At 29.8% G+C, this 10,793-nt stretch overlaps 4 protein-coding genes across 4 annotated transcripts; all 4 read left to right on the top strand.

Moving 5' to 3' along the window:
* Positions 1 to 697: 697 nt before the first annotated feature.
* Positions 698 to 1,423, top strand: FG386_002838 (uncharacterized protein; the record flags this gene model as incomplete). The annotated part of the gene is made up of 1 exon (XM_067342523.1): positions 698 to 1,423. One exon carries the CDS (start codon positions 698 to 700, stop codon positions 1,421 to 1,423), a length of 726 nt encoding a protein of 241 aa, XP_067197342.1.
* A 603-nt stretch (positions 1,424 to 2,026) lies between these two features.
* FG386_002837 (uncharacterized protein) lies at positions 2,027 to 4,210 on the top strand (the record flags this gene model as incomplete). The annotated part of the gene is made up of 1 exon (XM_067342522.1): positions 2,027 to 4,210. One exon carries the CDS (start codon positions 2,027 to 2,029, stop codon positions 4,208 to 4,210), a length of 2,184 nt encoding a protein of 727 aa, XP_067197341.1.
* Positions 4,211 to 4,533: 323 nt separating this feature from the next.
* FG386_002836 (uncharacterized protein) lies at positions 4,534 to 5,856 on the top strand (the record flags this gene model as incomplete). Its single annotated transcript, XM_067342521.1, has 1 exon — positions 4,534 to 5,856. One exon carries the CDS (start codon positions 4,534 to 4,536, stop codon positions 5,854 to 5,856), a length of 1,323 nt encoding a protein of 440 aa, XP_067197340.1.
* Positions 5,857 to 6,565: 709 nt separating this feature from the next.
* On the top strand, positions 6,566 to 10,789 carry FG386_002835 (uncharacterized protein; the record flags this gene model as incomplete). Its single annotated transcript, XM_067342520.1, has 1 exon — positions 6,566 to 10,789. The coding sequence occupies one exon, from the start codon at positions 6,566 to 6,568 to the stop codon at positions 10,787 to 10,789; it is 4,224 nt and encodes a 1,407-aa protein (XP_067197339.1).
* Between the last annotated feature and the right edge of the window lie 4 nt (positions 10,790 to 10,793).

The raw sequence follows: 10,793 nt of genomic DNA, 5'->3' as shown, positions 1-10,793 counted from the left end.
GCATGTATAAACGGTACAATAAAAAATATCCATAAATAGTCTAATTATCTATAAAATGGACACCACGAAATAAATCAGAGCCTATTGTATTTATTTATTTAAAAGAATCAATGTAATTGTTATGTGAACAAATAAACAATTATTCCCAAATACTATCCTTGCTATCAATATATTCCGACATTTAACATAAATTTAAAGAAAAATATTTTTTTTTGTTCTCTATAGTAACCCGCATAGTTTTACTATCCTAAAAAAAATCAACGAAAAGAATCAAATAATGTTAATTCCTTTCTTAGGTTTTATTGAGTTCATATATATCCCTGTCGATATTGAATGCTTGAATAATTTAGTTTTATGAAAGTATAATACAAAAATAAAAGAAGGTAAATTCATGTTATGTTCCTTATAGATAGTGTTTGTGTTAACAATCATGTGATCTGAATCAACTATAAAAATAACAAGAACATCAGAGTAAAAGCACCGTCAAAATATAATATTTATATGAGATCAATAGACTTAATGTCTTTGCAACTATATTTAATTTCTATTGATCTTCTAATCATCAAGCAGTAATAATATTTGGTTTGGCGGTAACTTTGATTGTGTATAAAGATAATTATGCTTACCAAAGTCTTGAGAGAATACTCTGAATTTCAATATACGTTTCCATATGTGAATGTTTGTAATATCTGTTTAGATGAGGGTTACAGTGACACAAGAACTCAACGACTTTTTAAAGAAACACGGTGAGTCGTCTTTATGTAACTTAAAAAAAATAGACGTAGATACACTTATTAAGGTATATTCAAAAGTTTTAAATAAAATAAACGACAATGTAAGTGGTAAAACGGAAAAGGTAAATGAAAGTTACATTCCGACCCTCCAAGAATTGCTTATGAACAGTAAAAGGGATTTCGACGACTCCAACAAAAAAAACAATTCAAACATCTCTATTATGGAAATTCTAAGAAAACGCTCTGAAGAAAGGAAATACCAATGCTCAATCAAAAACCTGTCACAAGCAAAATATACAACTAATACAAGCAGCGTGCCGGATATATTTGGAGTCCACTACTCAAGAGACGTTTTTATGAGCTTAAACGCTATAATAGGTCTTATATTAACATTTATAGGGGGTTTTTACGCACCTGTTTACATGGGTTTGTCAGATCTAAATACTAGAATATTTATAGGCGTTGGCTGTTCAATAACTTGTTTGGTTGCGGAAGTCTCATTGTTCATGATTTATGATGTTAAAAGAAATATGAAGGTTTCCAAAAAAATGAAGGAGGATCCTATCTATAATTTTTTAGAAAAAAATAAAGGAATTGATGCAGATAAAAGAAATAGAGCCAAAAAACTAGATAATAATGTAAAATCTCAAACTCGAAACAAAAAAGGCAAAAAATTCAAGCATGAATAGCTCATCTACGTATCCAAAACTATATATAAGCATAAAATGTGAGGACAAAATGAACCAGTTTGAATATTCATCTAACTAAACCCACACATTTCCCATATAACTTATCGGTTTTATTCGTATAGCTACTTCTTTTAATTAATCGAGGTACTATATTTAGATTTTTAAGTTGTATATATAAACTATAAGTCCTTTATTTTTTCCAACTTCATGTTTTACTTCCACCCTATAGACACCCTTCCTGTATAAAAATAATCCATCATGGCGCCAAGCCCTAATATACAGTCAAAAAAAAATAATTGATGCTCCCAGGGACTTAATACTAGAACGGTGTGTTAATTCTAATTAAAACAAGACAATACTGTTTTTGGAGTTATTCTTGTTATTGAGGGTTTATACATACATTCTCATGATTCATTATCTTCCTTAGAGATTATTTGATATTGATGTGAAACGAAATTGAGAACAGGAGAGGGGTAAATGTAGCAATATTATTTTTAACAGGCAGAATAGTATTTAAGACAAACAGTAGCTTTGTGAGGAAGGAGAAAAGCACCTATAAAGTCAAATAAAAAGTAGAGAATAACTTTGTGATTCCTTATAAGTATGGGAATTGAACCGGTGAGAGGAGATCCCAACCAGGGGATGTGCATATCCCTTGAAGAAATAGTTAAGGAAGGTGACTCCAAAGATTATTTGCAGTGGAAATGCAGTTGTTGGAGTACTCACGAGGATTTCCTAATTGAGTGGAATATAAACTTTCCATTTTTGTTGATAAATAATATAACTAAAAAGGAGGGAGTGGTATTTGATGTATCTAGAATTAGTTTCGTAAGATACAATGATATTCTATATGTAATATTTCTCTGGTCAAGGAAACACATGTGGATATACTGTCATGATATAATAGAATTCTCAAATATGTCTGCTTATGGAGTAAATGTGTCTATTGAACCAAATATGTTTGATTTGGAAATTGAGAGCATATTAGACAGTGATAACCTCTGTACAGATGACTCGGACTTCAGAATTTCTCTTCCAATAAAAACCAAAGAAGGAGAATACCAATTTGTGTTATCCTCTGAAACCTTGCAATTACACACACTAAAATTAAATTTGTCCGGTGAAGTTGCCAAAATAATCGGAGTCTCTGTATCTTCAAATTGGTGGGACATAGCGACTTACAACCAAGATATTTCTGATATTGGTGAAACAGAAAAACTATGTGACACTCAGATTAAAAAAGCAAATCGTAACAACTCTCATGGAAATATTAAAAGTCTTATAGACATTTTCTCATCTAAATGGAAAAGTAGCACTGATGTTGGTGATAGAAATAAAAGTTTAACTGATGATAGTAGTAATCATTTTTTTGGAAATAGAATGTATGGCAAGAAACTTAAAATAGCGAATGAGAGTGACAACATTGTGATATTTTCATTCCCTTCAATATATTCAAAATGGAGTGTATCTTTTCTTTGTTTTATTACAGCAGAAAAAACATACTCTAATTTAGATAAGTCAAAAACACTAATCCTATTTAGACATGATTCTTTTGGAGTCATAGAGTGCTGTTGGTACATCAACTTTGAGAAACTAAACGACTTCAAACCCCATAATTTGGTCGCAATTCCATATTTACAGAATGGCTCATCTATAATACTTAAAACTGTGTCTAAGAACCAAATAAATCTCCATTTATCTTTGGGAACATCACATTTTTTTGGACTTTTTTTCTCATACAAATCAAAAGACGCCATTAAACTCTTGCAACTTATTCCCTCATTTAATTCCAATGAATTAAGTAACAACGCAATTGATTCTTTTTTAACTTGGATAGCAAAACCCAAAGTTAATTACAGTATGGTTTATGAGATCATTGATTTTAAATCAAATTCTGATCCTATTAATACCCATACAATTGAACAGGTTTTTTCAATCTCTTCAAACAATCCTGAAGACTCTAAATCATTGTCTAGCAGTGAATTTTGCTATTACTATAACTGTATTATGAGCAATAGCAAAACGCTTTACTTACTTTACATTACCAGTAACGGTCATCAACTCATTTGCGACAACATTATTGACCACACTATTCAAAACGACAAGATTTACTTCGCTACTTATTCTAAAAAGCAGTTATATCTCCTCGTAAATTATCAAGACTTCCCTCTAATTATTGACTTGAATAATTCAAATGGGTATTTAAATGACCATATTAATTTTAATGATAATGCTATAACCATTGAGGAACAGAATGACGTTGATGAAAGCAATGATTTAGAGTTGAACAAACTACTGTCTAATTACAAGTCCAAGAGAACAGGAACAAACACGACCCAAAAGGAAGTACCTTTGCCTGATGTACCAGAAAATATAAATCAGGTTATACTGGACGTTGAAAATTTTAACACACAAAAACTTCCTATTATATATAGTTATTTAGAACAACTATATAATAAAATTTTACAAGAGAAAACCAAGGACAACTTTACAGAAACAATTGCAGGTGGCATATTAAATAATGACAAATATATTAATGTTCTTATCATAATAGGAGGGATTTTAAGCAATTTATATGATGATCAAGACTCTAAGCAAGGTGAAATAGTTGTTTTGTGGGGAAAGTGCTCTATTGCTTTAGACTTTGACTATTGGATGCAATTCAAGTCATACAAAGAATGGATAGATTTATCTGAAGGTTCGTGCTTTGACAAGATTACCTCCAACTTCCCAATTCTTAGGTATAATTTACTAAAATCTTTAGATATCAACTCTATTTTTAATTAATTGTTTTTTTCCGTGTTTCGATGAGCGCCAAAACGCATGTATTTTTTGTTATTTCTAAATAATTAATATAACCCACACTATATAGTAGACAATAAATTGCGAGTTTTAATTAAACATATGTTGTTGTGTTTAGTGGTATTAACAATAATAGTCTTAGTTATTATTGATTGATATTTATAACAACCTTATTTTTCCCAGACTTAAGAATGCTATTTGAGTTTTTTGTCGCTAACTGTTGTATTAACTTTTGAATAAATAAACACAAAGACGAATATAAAAGATAAAAGGAAAGTCACTAAAAATAGAGTCGACAATTAATGAAAATGGATAATACTACTTATTCTGTGGAGGATATTATAATGTCACTTTACGGAATGGAGGTGTTGCTGAAACGAATAAAGGATAAGCAAATAAGAGAGTGCCTGTACGATTGGAAATACAAGAGCTTGGTGAATAAAGAGCTAAATAATCAGAAGAAAAAGTATAACAAGTACATGTTGGATGGTTTTTATGCATTAACAAGGCAAACACAGTCAATATGTATGTTATTTAATTTATTAATAATGAGCGATCATAAGTTAAAAAACTACGCATTCAAAAGATTATTAATTAACGCAAGGAACAGTGTAATAAATGAGTCAAACTTTGTTTCAACAGATGATAGTATAATACAAGAGTTTCAGCACGGCGTAATGAGGATAATCAATTATTTTAGTTCCTTAAGTTTTATCATTAGCAAGAAGAACTTCAAGACATTGTATTGCGCGTTTTATGTAATGCTAAACCACAAAAAAAAAGTGAATATGATAATCAATGACGAAAATATAAATAAGTTAAATATTTCTAATAAGGGCATAATGTTTTGTAAGACTGAATACAAAGTGGACAATTCAAAGTGTGATCACATAATTAAAAATAATTCAATTATGGACGAAAACAAGTACAATACAAAATTAGGATTGAATCGAGGTCTATTTATAAACAAAAATGACATATACACTCATAATGATGACAACATTAAATTATATAATAGAAAACAAAATACATCTTTTAGCAATGGATATTACATTCATGTTCCTATAGATAGACAAAAGGCGAAATTCGACTATTACAATGATCAAATAAGAACAGGTTATGAGAGTAAAGTTAATAGCAATAACAATTATTATTATTATTACTGTAACAACAACGCTACAGAATTATCTCCTTTAAATCCAGTATTTTATAATTCAATAAAGTCCCAAGTAAATAACTACGATTACTCAGTTCAAAAACAGCAATCAAACAATAGTATTGGTCTTTTTAATACGAACTTTACGAATCCTGTTCTAAACAGAAGGCTGTCACCTAACAACAGCAACACTAATTCATTTCAAACTTCTAATTCCGGGATAAGCACCGCCGCTCCCTCTCCACTAAATACAACAAAATATTCTGGTAATAATCTGTATTATTCAGTTGACTGCAATAAAAATGAACAAAGTGACTATTCGTTTAAAAAAAGTTCTATTTACAAAAAAAAGACACCAAAATCAACTCAAACTAAATCTAAAAACTTCATTAATCCATGTATAAACTTCACTCAAGACTCATCGTTAATGCTAAACAACATAACAGATACTTTTAGATCTGTAATAATGAATTAACTAAGGAAAAATTGAATTTTTACATAAAGTAAGATAATACATGTTTAAACGCGATCGTATCTTAAGTATATCTATTCTTATTTTTAATTTTGTTATTTCCCCACACTACTTTCGGTTGCATGCATGCATTTGTCGATTTTAAAATAAAGTTGCATGTGGACTAAAAATAATGCACATTGAAAAACGACTATTAGTTGTTGAATGCTATTTTATAGTTATATGTATAAATATATGTAATTAGTTTACATTAAGTAATAGCGTTTAAATGATTTTTTTTTGTTTTTGCAGCTTAACTGCGGTTTATGAATTTAAGGTGTTAAGGAATATACAAAATTAACTTAATCCGAAAAGCGAGAATAAACCTGAAAATTATTAATATGTTACACTAAAAAAGAATAAATTAAATTAAAAGATTCATTATACATTTAAAAGTAAAAATAGCTTCTGTTCTACGAGGAGTGAAAGTCAAGTCTATTGTTAAAAGGCAAAAAATTTAAAATGCACACGACATACCGTATATATAGATGTGGGGGACTGACTATGAAGGGCATAAAAGGCAGCAGATCCACAAGAAATTAATAAAAAAAGTCAGACAGAATTTTTTAAAATTTTACTTTCAATCTTATTACAATAAATAATTAGTGAATAATGTGATAATAACCATTTTGTATTATATTTAAATAGTAGCAGTGTTGAAATTTTGGAAAAAATGTCAGAAAAAAAAAATACAAGTTTTACCCAAGCATCATTGCTTGCAAGGGAGGAGAAGGTACTTCAGGATGCTGAGATAGTAATAACAACACAAAGGAACAGAATAGGGGAGCTTAGATCAGAGTTGGAAAGATTGAATGCTGAGAAGGTATACTGGTCAAATACCCACATGAAAGAAATGAGTGATGTAATACAGGAGAATACTAAATTAAGATTGCAGTTGGATGAGATGAATTCAGATCTAAACGCACTTAGACATACACAGGATAATACTGACAACTTAATAACAAATTTAACTGAAGCATTGGGAGCAGCTGAATCGCAATTATTGTCACAGGACAATGAATTAAAAAGATTAAGAAATTTAGCAGGTAATTTACCGAGAGAAAATAATGAATTAAGAGAGCAAAATCAGAGACTATTAGCAGAGAATGAGAAATTAAAAAGACTTCATGAAGAGAATAGTAGGTATTTAGAGACAAACAAACTATCAAAAAATGGCATGTTAGAATCAGAAAATAATTCAATACAGGCAGTAAATGATAGTTTAAAAAAACACGCGAAACTTGCTAGAGATTTGAATTTTAAGACAGAAGAATTAAGAGTGAATAAAATGTGTCTGTTGCAATTAGAGAGTGATTTATTGGAACATCAATTACTAGTAGAACAACAAAGAGTAGAAATACAAAGACTGAATACAGCTGTAGAAGCACTAAATAGAGAAAAGGCGTTAATACCACCAGTAGTTATCACAAGTTACAATTTGGAATCCCAAAATAACAATAATGAGTTCAATAACAACAGCAATAGTTTTGGCAACGGAGTTACACTGAAGGATATATCAGAGCAAATAATAGCAGAAATAGCAAAAATACTTCCAAAATTCGGGAAAGAAAATGAATTGGGAGCAAATGTAATTGATAATAATGAACTAGATATAGCGCAATACAGAACAATGGAGGAACAAAGGATATTGATATCAAGATTATTAAAGGGTTTAGATCAATTGGGATTTACGAGAAGTGAAGCAACATGTTATAAAGAAAGAGCATCTGATTATAGATGGTTTTACTCAGCAGTTATAAGTCACAGTGTGACTTATAATACAAAAGACCCAGGATTAAATGAAGATGGAGATGCTATTACCAACAGTACAATCTCACCACCTGGATTTTTTAATTTGTTTGTAAGAGTGGAGTCAGGTAATTTATCGATATTCCAAAATATAGATGAAGAGGTACCTATGTTTTCGATAAAACCGTGGAAGTCAAACGTTGAGATATTTGAGAAGCACAGACAATTCGTAATAACAAGAGTATCAACAACTTCTGATCAGATTGAAAATCATATATTTTATTGTCAGACAGAGGATGAATTCAACAGATGGTTTTATGCGTTGTGTTATGGTGGTTTTATAAAATCATGGGAATATGTTAATAATGAAACAAACAACAATTTTGTTAATTCAAGTAACGATGATAACAATCTTAATAATTGCATTTCAATTAAAATATACGATTCAAATAATGCGTCAAATTATCAATTAACCCATTTGTCAATAAATAATGATAAATTAATGTTTAATAATGGAATAGGTAGGATAGATGCCTGCAAATCAAAATTGAAAATAGATTTAAAAAAAGAGCAAGTGATAATAGACTATACACTAAGTAATGGCTCAAATAAAACAGTAACGTTTTCGTCAGACGATTCGAAAGAATTTGATAAACTAAAAAATACATTACTGAAATGCAATTGGCTAGAATCAACTACAATGGTAGACAATAATATCAATGCAAAGAATAAAAAAGATGTGGCTGATTATACAATAAATGTAGGTGGCAGCAAAAACAATATAACTTCAAAATTGAAATTAGGCAAAGAATTAATACCACAATCAATAAATTTTTCTGTGAATAATAACGAAAATGAGAATAGTAGTGTCATAGAAAGACATGGAATCATAATGGTGGAAAATAACCAAGTACTATTATATCACAATGAATCAGATATAAATCCATTTGCAAGAATAGATATAGATGACGCAAGTGTAGAATTTGATCGTAGAAAAATGAGCATATTAATGATAAAAACCAAAAACAGCCATGTAGAAAGTTTTTATTATATGTTTGCTTCACTTGAAGAATTTAACAGATCATTAGCAAGATTAAGAGAGGGTGGTATTAAGGATTATAATAATACGGAAAAAAGGCTAACAACAAAACAAGTATGTGTAGTATGTAAAAATAAAATTTATTTCTATAAAGATTTTGAAGACTCAATAAATTCTGTATCATTTTTAACAATATCACCAGATGATACGAATTGTCACATAGATCCAGATAGAAATGAAATCGTATTAATATATTCACAAAATGAAAGTACAAGAAAGAAGATCATACTAGATTGTGCTAATATGGATGAATTTATACGTTGGAATATAGCATTGAGTTTTGGTGGCTTTACAGAAGGTGTAAAAAGATCTTCAATGAGTAAATATACATTTGATATATCATTATTTGAGGTAAGAAAACATAATGGTAAAGAAGAATTAATAAATATTGAAACAAATGAAAACAAGTCAATATACAAAGACTTTTATAATATAACTGATTACCAATCGATAGAAATATTTAAGACAGAGGAAAATAAGAGATTAAATAAGCCACTAATGATAATACCATTTAAAGATACTGAATATATAGGTGATGCTAAAAAAAGACAGATAATATTTTTAACCAGGCGTGGCAAAGCAGGAGAAGTGAGAGTAATATTTAATTTGCAAACACTATCAAACTTTGATTTGATTAATAAAGATTTAATAAATGTTGATTTTCCATTACTGGAATCACATAACGCAGCAACATCTTCAAAAGCCGAGTATATAATAGGGGCAAAAAATGGAATATTATGTGTATATTGTACATCAAGGAATAAAGAAAATCACAAGGATAGTAATAAGGATAATAATAAATTGGGTGTAGGTATAAAACATGTATTAAATGAGAATAAGTATTTAAATAAGGGTGCGGGAGTATCAAGTTACAATAATAATAATGGTAATAGTCATAATCATCATAATGATTCTGATACAAGAAGATTTCCAGAGTGTGGATATATCAAATATTTGGTTTCGGACTTTATATGTGTAGCAAGCAGAGCAGGTAGATCAGTGGCATTAAGAAGAAAAGAGGACGATTATGATGCATTATCGGTGCGTTGTAAATCATTGACGGAATATGAAAAGTGGGAAAGATCAATGTCAATAGCAGGATTTATAAATAGTGAATCAGTAAACAATAATACTTCTGTTAACACCATCAATAATTCTTATTTGCCACCAATAACATATTTATTTCATTCATTGGATTATGATTTTAGAAAACAACCAATATTACCAACATTGTCAAAGGATAAAACAATAACGAATTCACCAGGAGTAACAAATTCTGATTTAAATCTATCTGACTACTCATCTTTGGATGGTTTTGAAGACAACATAACATCACATAACAACAAAAATCGTCAATTATTTAACCAGAAGCATTTATTAATACCGAAAAATAAAAAATTGGATTCCACTTCTATACACAAGCAAACGCCACCACCACCACAACAGTTGTCTTCTTGTGATAACATAGAGGACGATGATGATAATTGCGATTGCCATTCTGATGAAATAAGGCACGCGGACAGTGACGTTGATTACTTTAATAATTATATTGATGACTTAAATAATGAGAATGTTTATCATAATAGTCAGATTATAATAGATGATGGAATGGATTTTGGTATGAATAACTATGTGGAATTTAATGCTTTAGAAGAAAACAATTGCGATTACGGGGAAAAAGAGTATGATACTGAGGAGCATGAAATTGATTGTGAAGACGATGAATCTGATTTGAATAATGATACAGATGAAATAGAGTTTAGCGGGGATAGCAATGATGATAGTGCGAGCAATAGGGATTATAGCGAAGAGGAAGAATCTAAATACCAAAGAGATGAGTGTAACAGTTGTTCAGAAAACGCCAAGTATTCCGCAGGAAACTTAGATCTGGACGAGAATTGCAATAATTGCAATATCGTGTGTGATGATACTCGAAAAGAGAGCAATAAAGTTTCAAGAATAAAAGAAAGGATATCACAAAGGAAAGATAAATTAAGGAGGATGATAGGTAGAATAAGACATAGGAAGCAGATGGCTTGGCCTAATTAGTTAG

This window comes from Cryptosporidium ryanae (genome assembly GCF_009792415.1).
Source record: "Cryptosporidium ryanae isolate 45019 chromosome Unknown contig_6, whole genome shotgun sequence".
Taxonomy (NCBI): domain Eukaryota; phylum Apicomplexa; class Conoidasida; order Eucoccidiorida; family Cryptosporidiidae; genus Cryptosporidium; species Cryptosporidium ryanae.
The sequence above is the reverse complement of the archived record's forward strand: the minus strand, read 5'-3'. Positions and strand labels throughout refer to the sequence as shown.